The 12,201-nt window shown below is 48.9% G+C and overlaps 1 protein-coding gene and 1 pseudogene across 1 annotated transcript; one reads left to right on the top strand and one right to left on the bottom strand.

The window, feature by feature from the left end:
* The window catches only part of LOC127576398 (zinc finger protein 729-like), a 135,718-nt pseudogene that overhangs the window by 35,191 nt on the left and 88,326 nt on the right, over positions 1-12,201 (top strand).
* Positions 625-7,525, bottom strand: LOC127576594 (uncharacterized). The gene is made up of 2 exons (XM_052027169.1): positions 7,323-7,525; positions 625-4,395 (listed from the first exon to the last, which is right to left on the bottom strand). Exon 2 carries the CDS (start codon positions 1,617-1,619, stop codon positions 921-923), a length of 699 nt encoding a protein of 232 aa, XP_051883129.1. The 5' UTR covers positions 1,620-4,395; positions 7,323-7,525; the 3' UTR covers positions 625-920.

Below are 12,201 nucleotides of genomic sequence, written 5' to 3'. Positions count from 1 at the left end.
CTAACTGTCAGTTATCACTATTTCGAGCGGTCGGTCCCTCCTCCCAACGAAGGAGGAGATATTTCCAGCTAACGAAGCAGTTTAAGCACAGTTTATTTTGTTTTAAGTGAGACACGTTTAATTCTAGTAAGTAATTCTTAACAACAACTTGCAACTTACAAAGGATTTCTAAACACAAGTACAATTCTTACAAGCTAAAATGTCACACCAACAAGCTGCAGACGAACAAGTCGTCTGTCACAAAAACCAAAGGCTGAGGAATGAATTCTCGGTCTTCTCTTTGTCATTCCCCACCCTGACTGCTTTCTGATATCTATACTGTTTTTTCACTAGTTGACATCATTGGCATGTGATATTTTTTCAACCACATTTTCAGGCCAGGTAACTGGAGGGTTTAATTAAGTAAATGTGGATCCAATTGTTCTCTTGTTTATGTGAAGAGGCTGAGCAGGGAATATTGGTTAGAAGTTTAAGTTAGCAAACAACAAACATCTTGAGCAGTGGACAATTTCTGCTAATTTTGCAAAAAGGGATTTCAGCTCAATGAGCAACCACCTCTTTTTTTTAAACAAAATAAACTTTATTCATAATAAAGGAAACTATATACAATAATAAAAACTGTTCAAACCTTTACATTCGTGTACAGTTCAATTCTTAGTGTTACCTTTTTATATATAAAAAACACAGCACCGATGCCACTCGTGTGGCTCCCTGGGGTGATACCCCAATCCCATATTTACAACCTTTGAGCGGCTTCCTCGCCTGACCCCGCTCCTCCCTCTCCTGTGGCAGAAGAACCCTAAAATGTCGTCCTTCCCCACCGAGCCTTTGCGTTGGCTGCGCCCAACTTCAGTGCGTCCCTCAGCACGTACTCCTGCAGCCTGGAATGTGTCAGTCGGCAGCATTCCCCTACGGACATCTCACAGTGCTGGGAGACCAACAATTTTCGGGCAGACCAAAGGGCGTCTTTCACCGAGTTGATGACCTTCCAGCAGCAGTTGATGTCCGTCTCTGTGTGTGTCCCCGGGAACAGCCCGTAGATCAGAGAATCCTCCGTTACGCTGCTGCTGGGGATGAAACGTGACAAGGACCCCTGCATCTTTCGCCACACCCTCCTCGCAAACCCACAGCCCGCAAAGAGGTGGACGACCGTCTCGTCCCCGGTGCAGTCCTCCCGGGGGCAGCGCGCGCTGGGGGTGATGCCCCAACCATGCAGGATGGATCTGACTGAGGGCCCCTCTCACCGCCAGCCAAGCGAGGTCTTGGTGCTTGTTGGTGAGTTCTGGCGATGAGGCATTCTGCCAGATGGTCTGGACAGTCTGCTCAGGGAACCACCCCAGAGTATCTATCGAGTCCTTCTCCTGCAGTGTCTGCAGGATGTTCTGTGCTGACCACTTCCTGATGGACTTATGGTCCAAGGAGTTGGTCCGGAAGAACTTTTCCAGGAAGGACAGGTAGCGTGGCAGCGTCCAGCTGACTGGGACGCCGTGTGGCCACGGGGCCAGGCCCATCCTTCGCAACAGCCGGGACAGGTAGAACCTCGGCAAGTAGTGACACTTGGTGCCCATGTACTTGGGTTCCACGCACAGCCTGATGCAGCCACAGATGAAGGTGGTCATCAGGAGGAGGGCGACATTGGGGACACCTTTACTGACCTTTGGACAGGTCACGCTGCTGTGCTAAAAAGCTGAGGTTAGCAATAAACCCTTTTGGGGCCTGGAAAGTGAATATCCACCACAGTATGCACAAGTACAATGAAAAAATTTACTTGCAGCAGCATCCACAAGAAAAACAAATTATACACAATTTTTACATGAAAGAACACAACTAGAGCAAAAAAAACGTCCATTTTAGTGCAAATTGATTGAAGTGGTCACAGAGTTGCTAAAGTTCAGTGATCAGGGCTGTGCTGGTTGGTTCAAGAACTGAATGGCTGCCCAATGGTAGCCACGAGAAGATGGCACGGCCCGGATGGTGGGGATCTTTGATGATGGACGTTGCCTTCTTGAGGCAGCACCTCCTGTAGATACTCCCGATGGTGGGGAGGGATGTGCCCGTGATGTATTGAGTTGAGTCCACTACTCTCTGCAGCTTCTTACATTCCTGCGCACTCGAATTGCTGTACCAGACCGTGATGCAATCAGTCAGGGATACTTTCAACAGTACATCTGCAGAAGTTTGTCAGAGTGTTCGGTAACAAGCTGAACCTCCTTGCGATTGCATCTAAGTGCTGGGCCCAGGACAGGACATCGATATGCTAACGCCCAGGAATTTAAAGCTGCTGACTCTCTCCACTTCTGATTCCCCCAGTGTAGACTGGCAGATGTTCACCCTCCTTCCCCTTTCTGATGTCAACAATCAGCTCTTTAGTTTTACTGACACTGAGCGAGAGGTTGTTGTTGTGACACCACTCAGCCAGGTCTCCTACCTCGCTCTGGTTTGCTGACTCATCACCACCCATGATCCGTCCAACAACAGCGGTGATGTCGGCGAATTTGTAATATGGCACTGGAGCTGTGCTTAGCCACACAGTCGTGTGTGTATAGAGAGTAGAGCAGGTGCTAACATGCAGCCCCCAGTAATTTCTATACAAGGACACACAAGTCCTTCTAATCACCAACACCTTTTGGTTTCTCAAAGAAAAAAAAACTTCCTTATTTTATCTATCTCACATTTTCCCCCATTATATCCCATCTGCCATGTCCTTGCCCATTCTCTCGGGCTGTCGATATACTCTTGACGGCTCCCTTCCCTGCATCCCCCTCACAACGCCACTCAACTTTGTATGATCAACAAACCTGGATACTCGATTCCCCCCCCGTTCTGATCACTGATCTCGACTGTGAACAGCAGGAGAACAGGCATCGATTGCTCAAAGTTGCCGTCAGTTTCACAGGGCCGTGATGGGGTCTGCTGGTAATTCACTGTCATTCCATTGGTAACATTTGGGCCATTCTTTCCAGTACATTATTTCAAGTTGAGTAGTGATGTGTTGTAAACTGCCCATTAATAGTGGATTGATTTGGAACAGTATATTTATAATGTAAGATACAGGGTAAATAAACCATCCTCACCCAGAGTGTGGTGACAATGTGGAACCTGCCACCACTCAGAGCAGTTAAGGTGAATGTGAAGAGGCGGGCGCAGGGAATAAACTGGTAGGGACCAGTTAGTATGGGCTGGAGACTTGGTGGGATGGGTTGTAATGGATGGACCAGGCCTGTTGCCTAGAATCACAGCCTGCAGTCCATCCGATACCCCCACTGACCCAGGCTGGATGCAGAGAGCCAATCTCACTGGCCCTCTGTACCGAAGTCCAACTGCCTGGTCTGGACAGGGTCTGGGCCTCAGGTGGCAGAGCGCCGAAGCCACACCCCCAAAACACTTCTGACAGCCTCTGACGGCTGGCAAAGCTGGGGGCGGGACTTGACCAGCTGCACAAGCCGTCACTGCCTTTAAAAAGGTTTTCTTTTCGTTTGCCGACAATCGTCGTGGTGGCTATCCCTTGAGGTCAAGGATGATGGCCTTCATTCGTTGATCTATTTATGGGCTCTCAAGAGGCTTATGAGTCCAATCTTGGCTCTGAAAGTTCTTCCGCACTCAGGACAGGTAGTTCCAGATGGCAGATCAGAGACAAATAAAAACCATTAAAAGTGCAGTATATAATTAGCTATAATTCTTTTTAAAAAGTCGTGCAAAAGACAGACAACTAAAGAATTCAAAACACAAAGACGAAGCAAAGTAATTGAAAGTTTCACACTGTCCCCTGAAAAACCAACCATCTCTCTTCATTCTCCCACCTCCCCCATTCCAGACACACCAAGCAGAGTACAAACCCTGTCAAGCCCCGTAAGAACTCCGTACATTTCAATGAAATCACCTCTCACTCTTCCGGACAATAGGTCCCAATAGTTCCATCCTTCCTCAAGGGACAACCCCCACCTCAGCACAAGTCAATCTGGTGAACCTTTTGCTGCCCTTGCCCTACTGCAGGTGCATCCTTCCTGAGTTCGGGAAGCACCTTCACAATAGGCCAGCAACAGTTTCACCCGGGCTCTGGGTACGTCGCTGCTTAAATGTACTGCAGGTCGGAGAGCTGCAGACATTCAAGTGTGGGGAGGGGGATGGACGAGGGAGAGGTTAGAAGTGGGAGGCAAGGGCGCGAGTGGAGACTGGCTTTTGTTGCTTGGGGGGGGGGCGGGGTTTGAGCACAAGAGTAGAGATGCCTTACTGAAATTATACAGCCTTGTCGAAGCCACACCTGAGGTACCGTGTTGCAAGTGTGACCCCACTTTTTAAAATAGGAGAGAGAAAACTACCAACCTGTTAGCCTGACTTCTAATGTTGGGAGCCATCCTCTGTTATCATTTGCTCTGGCACCAGCTGACGTTATTGCTGCAATAAAACGGTTATACTAAAACGTCAATCCAAAATTAACCTTAGCTGCAGAATCTACAACATTCAGTGGGTTGAGAGAAAGAGAGCGAGAGCGAGAGAGAAAGTTGTTGAACTCATTCAACAGGGTTCCCAGCCTATACAACCCAAAGTGATTCACAGCCAATGGTGTATTTGGGCACTGCAGCAGATCAATTGCACCCTGGATGAGGATGGGGATATTTTAATTTAGTCAGTATTGAGTATTGTGTTCAGTTCTGGTCACCTCATTACAGAAAGGATGTGGAAGCTTCAGAGACAGTACAGAGGAGATTTACCAGGATGCTGCCTGGATTGGGGAGCATGTCTTATGAGGATAGGTTGAGCGAGCTAGGGCTTTTCTCTTTGGAGAGGAGGAGGATGAGAGGGGACTTGATAGGGGTGTACAACATGATAAGAGGCATAGATTGAGTGGACAGTCAGAGACTTTTCCCCAGTGTGACAACGGCTAATACGAGGGGACATAATTTTAAGGTGATTGGAGGAAGGTATAAGGGGGATGTCAGGGGTAAGGTTTTTTTTTTACACAGAGAGTGTTGGGTGCGTGGAACGCACTGCCAGTAGAGGTTGTGGGGGCAGGTACATTGGGGACATTTAAGAGACTCTTAGATAGACACATGAATGATAGAGAAATGGGGGGGCTATGTGGGAGGGAAGGGTTCGATAGATCTTAGAGCAGGATAAAATGTTGGCATGACATTGTGGGCCGAAGGGCCTGTATTGTGCTGTAGTGTTCTATGTTCTATGTTCAGTGTTTAGTTATTGTTATCATCTACAGTGATCTGTTGTAGTGTTGTAGCACCTCCGAAGGTGCCGGGACATTGATGAGACTGCCGATCGTGGTCCTTGACTTTATGAAACGTGACGTGCTTATAGAGAGCCTTTCGGAACCTTGGGACGTCCCAAAACACCTCACAGCCAATCAAGTACTTCTGAAGTGCAGTCATTGCAGTAACGTACTGGGTAACTGCGACAACAAATATATGCAAAGCGGGATCCCGCGAACAGCACGTGTAATAATTACCAGACAACCTGTTTCAGCATCATTAAGGAGGGATAAATATTCGCCAGCATACCAGGGGAAAAGTCCCCTACCTCTCCTCAGAATAGTGGCATGGGGTCTTTTGCATCCAGCCAAGAGTCCAGATTACACCTCACTTTACTGGACTGGAATACTGCCTGATCCACTGCCTGAACACAGGACCTCATTCCCATGGCCAGTGCTGTCAAAGGCCTGTTTCACTCAACTTAATGGTCTCTGATAATCAGCTGAAATCAATTTTAAACAATTTAAAAGACCTAAAACAATTTAAAGCATTCAACTAATGGTAATTCCACACTTGAACATCCAGTGAAATAAAGGAAAATAAAGGAAATAAATGAAACTAGTCTCCCTCTTTAATGAAGCCCAGTGACTCCATTTAAATGAATGAAACCATGCAGGATTGGTGCAAAGCTGAGCGGGTCAAATACAAAGCATATGAGCTTGGCAATTTACATTCTTTGTAGCAATATAGCACCGAGCAAGTTGTCAGATGCATGGGCTTCTGAATTCCAGCACATTCCATACTTCTGCTCTGCAATGCATTGGCATGGAAATCTGGAATGTGCTAACAGATGCATTATTACAAGCCCAAGGTCCTCAATGGAACTGCCCGTAGCCATCAGTGCAATTCAGGTCAATGTCTCCACTGAAGGTACAGTGGTCCAGCAACACTCAACCAAGACTGTTGTGGTCAGATCTCCAGTGACCTCCTGACTCTGAGGCAACAGAGCTATGAGCTGCAGAACACAAAAGGAAGGAGCCATCTTTTTTTTTAAATATATAGACTTTCTGGACATCAGATTTTAGGTAGATGTTAAGAGTCTGCAGAAGATTTACTACAATGGTTTTCGGATGGGCAAACTTCATCACCAGAAGCATGAGAAACCGCGATGGTTCTCCTTCGAGAAGAAAACATGAAGGGACGATAAAATCACAAGACAAGGGAGCAGAAGTAGGCCATTTGGCTCATCGAGTCTGCTCCAAGGAAAAGGGAAAAAAGAAAAAGAAATGAGAAATGGGGGGGGGGCAGGAGAGTAAAAAAAACTATTCTAATCCCAATTTCCAGCCTTATCCCCATATCCCTTGATACCCCGACTATTTAGATATATGTCTATCTCTTCCTTAAACGCCTCCAATGATCTGGCCTCCACTGCTGTACCTGGCAAGGAATTCCACAAATTCACCACCCTCTGGCTAAAGAAATTTCTCCTCATCTCTGTGTTAAACCTGTATCCTCTAATTCTAAGATTGTGCCCTCTGGTCCTGGACTCACCCACCAAGGGAAACAGCCACATCTACTCTGTCCAGTCCTTTCAACATTTTAAATGTCTCTATGAGGTCCCCTCTCATCCTTCTGTACTCCAGTGAGTACAGTCCAAGAGCCGACAAACGCTCATCATACGTAAGCCCTTTCATTCCGGGAATATATAGGTTTTCAAATCGGTGAAGGGGGTTTCAAGGAACGAAGGTCGCCTATTCATTGTTCCGAAAAAAAAAATTAGTAGAATTACTGCGAGTTAAATTCAGTCGCAGGTCCCAATAACTGGGGCTCGGCACTATCTGGAGAGGCCATCGCCTCCAATTCTGCCAGCCTGCGGACCGAAAGCCAAGCGTCCACCACCGTGAAACCAATGGCTCCCGCCCTACCCACAGTCCCGTGCGCTCCTGAAACCCCTCTATCCGACGCGGTTCCCGGCTCCACGCATGCGCCAGCCTGCGCCGCAGTGCACCCTGGGCCGGGTTGGCGACCGGACCGTCGGCGAGGAGCGGGAAATTCCCCGGGGCCGCGGCGCCGAGCGAGCGAGCAGCGGGGGGGGGCGGGGTGGGAAGGCCCGGGACTCACCCGGTGTGACGGCGGCCCGTCCGCGCTTCGGGACAGCGCATCGACATCATTCCCGGCCGGCAGCCGCTCCTCGGACCCAGGCCCGGCGCCGGCGTCGATCGAACCAGCGGCCCAGCTCCCAACCGCCGCCAGGTTTCTGGAATCTTCCAAGGCGCGCAGGCGCATTGCCCGGATGCCCTTCCCGGCGTTGCGGCGCCTCCGTCACCCAGGTAGGCCGCTGTCTGGCGCGCGGGGGCTTCTGGGTAAACACGGGCGCCATTGAGGTCGTTTCGAAGGTCGTGTTTAAATCACGTCTTCAGCGCCCCAGCTGAATTTCCAGGTGGGAAATGCGGCAATTATGCACGGCATGCTCCCGCAAACAATAATAACCGATTAGTGTCAGTTGTGATATTACATATTGGGCGAAATCCTCGGAATAATTCTCCGGCATTTCCTCCAAACATTCCAGGGGATCTTTTACGTCCACTTGCGAGAAGAAGTAGAGCGCTTACTTAGTACTGCACTGGAGCCGCACACAAAGCACTGGAGGAACTCAGCAAGTCAGGCAGCATCTATGGAGGGAAATGGGCAGTCGACATCTCGGGCTGAGACCCTTCAATCTGGATTGAAAGAAAGAGGGGAGAGAGCCAGTATAAAAAGGTGAAGGGAAGGGGTGGCAGATGATAGGTGGATCCAGGTAGATGAGGGAAGGGGCGAGTGGGAATGTTGTCAGAAGCTGGGAGGTGATGGGTGGAAGTGACAAAGGGCTGAAGATGATGGAATCTGATAGGTGAGGAAGGTGGGGAAGGGGAACCAGTGGGAGGAGCGTGTTGGATGGGCAGGTGAAGCGGGTGGGGGAAGGGAAAGATGCAGGGTGATGGGGGGGGGGGCCAGGTGGGTCAGGAGAAGAGGGAAAAGGGACAAAAGTGGTTACTGGAAGTTTGAGAATTCGATGTTCATGCCACCAGCTTGGAGACTGCCCAGGTGGAATATGAGGCGCTGTTCCTCTTTTGCTGCTGCACTAGGGCAACTGGCTCGAAATTTGAGCTCATGGAATAGGATTTAAAACATAGAAGCTTCTGAAGCAAAGCTACCAACCAAGTCACAGCTGACCAAAGAATATTGCATTATCTATCCTGTATTTCTGTCCGCTATTTAGTGATGATTTTTTTAATAATAAATTCTTTAACAGAGTATTGCAAGAGAAGAATTTGCTTCAAACCAAGCATCACCTCAAAATCTGCGAGAGTCACTCAGCATATCGACATCTGAGCTTCACGGGAGGAGAAATGTCTGCCTGTTCTGTCTCAGGGAAAAGATTTGAAATCACAGCATCAACAGCAAGGCAGTGAGACTCGCGCTCAGTTGGGAGAGTTCCAGATGACAAACTGTGGAAAGAACTTTAAACCATTACACAGAAATGTCATGTCAGCATTCACACTGGGGAGAAAACAAACATGCATTCCGAGTGCAAGGGAGATGTTGATAATTGACCAACGTACTGTGAGAGCTTGTAAGTTTTCTTAAAGGTAAATGTTTCACTGATAAAGTGATATATCATTGTAGGTCGTTGACTTTGCAAAGGAAGTAATTGCACAGTCCAGTTGGTATCGCATTGGGAAGAGACTTTACCTGTTTTGTGGCTGGGAGTGACTTATCTTCTTGTTCAAACACTATTACCTTAGACCAATGAAACCATTTCCATGTTCTGATTGTGGGAAGAACTTTAAACAATCCAGTGATCTCATAAAACACAAGCGAGTTCACACCGGGGAGAGGCCGTTCACCTGCTCCGAGTGCGGGAAGGGGTTCACCCAGTCGTCCTCCTTGCTGACGCACCAGCGGGTTCACACCGGAGAGAGGCTGTTCACCTGCTCTGACTGCGGAAAGAGGTTCAGTCGGTCGTCTTCCTTACTGACGCACCAGCGGGTCCACACCGGGGAGAGGCCGTTCACCTGCTCCGAGTGCGGGAAGGGATTCACTGAGTCGTCCAGCCTGCTGAGACACCAGCGGGTTCACACCGGGGAGAGGCCGTTCACCTGCACTGAGTGCGGGAAGAGATTCACCCGGTCGTCCAGCCTGATTACACACCAGCGAATTCACACCAGTGAGAGGCTATTCACCTGCTCCAAGTGTGCAAAGCAATTCACCCAGTCGTCCAAGCTGGTGACACACCAGCGGGTCCACACCGGGGAGAGGCCATTCACCTGCTCCGAGTGTGGGAATGGATTTGATCAGTCATCTCACCTGGTAGCCCACCAGCGAGTCCACACCGGGGAGAAGCCATTCATCTGCTCCGAGTGCGGGAAGGGCTTCACTTGGTCATCCAGCCTGCTGAGGCACCAGCGAGTTCACACCGGGGAGCGGCCATTCGCCTGCTCTGAGTGCGGGAAGGGATTTTCCCAGTCTTCCGACCGCCTGATACACCAGCGGGTTCACACTAGGGAGCAAGTCTAAATGTCGGAGAGAGGGAAACCCAGAGGGGGAGCACCGGTGCAGGGTCTTGACCTGAAACATCGACAATTCCCTTCCTCCCACGGATACTGCTCGACCCGCTGAGTTCTTCCAGCAGATTGTTTGCTGCTGCAAGTTTAAACGTGCTGGGTGCGGAATATTTAAACACCGCAGCTGCCGAGGACCGGTGCAGGTTCGGATGCTGCCGTTAATTTGCCGGATCGCCCTAACGATCTGGCGTTTCCTCGCTGCTGGTTTGCGTTCGGTGGCTGACGATATCGGCGGTGTCCCTCACTGACATCAGCATCACCGACCTTCCAACTGCTCGCTCGCCGGCCTCGATGCCAGTCCGCAGCCTCCTCTTCCGGCGGTTCAGGCGACACCCAGATTTTCCGGCACTCCCGGATTGCTGCGCGACAGGCAGGCTGCAGCTGAGTGAGACCCTGGGACTGGCCTCAGACTGGGGCCCAGGGGCAGGGGATAAGTCCATTATTCTGTCACAAAACTTGAAAGAAGTTTGAGCAAAATAAATTTTTGGATTTTTGCCACCTTGTTAACGCTACAATCAGCAGCTGAAGTAGATTTACTTCTGATTTTGTTTATTATTCAGAGGTCTGACTGTTATCAAAGTCAAGTTTATTGTCATACGCACATACATGTGTGCACAGGTGCAGTGAAAGGCTTACTTGCAGCAGCATCATGGGCACGTAGCATCTGATACACAACATTCTTAAGATAAGATAACATATCTTCATTAGTCACATGTACATCGAAACACACAGTGAAATGCATCTTCTGCATAGAGTGTCCTGGGGGGCAGCCCGCAAGTGTCACCACGCTTCCGGTGCCAACATAGCACGCCCACAACTTCCCAACCCGTACTACTTTGGAATGTGGGAGGAAACCGGGGCACCCGGAGGAAACCCACGCAGACACGGGGAGAACGTACAAACTCCTTACAGACAGCGGCTGGAATTGAACCCAGGTTGCTGGTGCTGTAATAGCATTACACTAACTGCTGCACTAACATAAATTATACACAATTTTAACAAGAAAGAACACAATTAGAACAAAAAAAAATGAAGTCCATTTTAATGCAATGTTGCTATCCTGAGGCGGTGACTAGGGTTGTGCAGGTTGGTTCAAGAGCCGAATGGTTGAAGGGAAGTAGCTGTTCCTGAACCTGGTGGTGTGGGACTTCAGGCTTCTGTACCTCCTGCCTGATGGTAGCTGTGAGAAGATGGCACGGCCCGGATGGTGGGGATCTTTGATGGATGTTGCCTTCTTGAGGCAGTGCCTCCTGTACATACTCCCGATGGTGGGGAGGGATGTGCCCGTGATGTATTGGGCCAAGTCCACTGCTCTTTGTAGATTATTCAGAATGTATTTGAAGTTGCATCCTTGATGTCAGATTATCTCTTTTTGTGCTGTATTCTGATCACCCCCTCTGTATCTCAGCAGAACCTTCTTCAGCTGTTTCACTGTCTCCCAGCCCCAAGTTCCATCATCGGGCAGGAGGTACAGAAGCCTGAAGCCCCACATCACCGTTCAAGGACAGCTGGTGGGGAGGGATGTGCCCATGATGTATTGGGCCGAGTCCACTACTCCCTCCGCAGCTTCTTGCATTCCTGCGCATTCGAATTGCTGTCCCAGACCATGATGCAACCAGTCAGGACACTTACAACAGTACAGCTGTAGAAGTTTGTTAGAGTGTTCAGTGACGAGCCGAACCTCCTTAAACTTCTAAGAGAGTAAAGTATTTACTCCTGATCTGGTTTATTATCCAAATCACTCCCTGCCAAATGAAACACATTCTATTAATGAATTAAAATTATCTGGAGTATTATCCTGATTCAATGCATTTCCTGCCCTGTCTCTGGGGTAACGGCATGCTTAACTATTGCCAGTGGCTTTCAGAGTGTACTGAGACCGATGTTCAGTAGGTCAGGCAGCACCCGTGGTGAGTGAAAAAGAATAGTTAAGGTTGCTGAGCCCATTTGTCAGATCTGAACCGGAAAGCCTAGTGATGTGAAATTCCTGAATTCAACGAGTCCCTGGAGCTGCAATGTGCCTGGTTGCAAGATGACGTACCGTTCACAGAGCTCATGTTGAGCTTCATTGGAACACTGCAGGAGGCCAGAGATCAGAGTGGGAGTCTGTAACGAAAATATTTTAAAATTCGTTCCTTGTTCTTTCCCAATTCAGCAGCAAGAAGTGTTTGCAAACTAAGGAGGCACTGTACACGTGTTAAAGGTTATAACAACTACTTTATTGTAGTTATATGAAGAATAAAATACAGAAAGGAGGAAGAATACTTAAAATACAAAAGGAAGTAAAACAATACTTATCAACCAATCAATGAACCGATCTATATAATGCTGGAGGGAACCTCAGGTGTCTGACCCAGCCTCAGGGAAGGTCCCCATTTGCACGATCAAGGTGCCCC

This window comes from Pristis pectinata, chromosome 12, assembly GCF_009764475.1.
Source record: "Pristis pectinata isolate sPriPec2 chromosome 12, sPriPec2.1.pri, whole genome shotgun sequence".
NCBI classification, from domain to species: domain Eukaryota; kingdom Metazoa; phylum Chordata; class Chondrichthyes; order Rhinopristiformes; family Pristidae; genus Pristis; species Pristis pectinata.
This window is presented reverse-complemented; position numbering and strand designations above follow the sequence as displayed.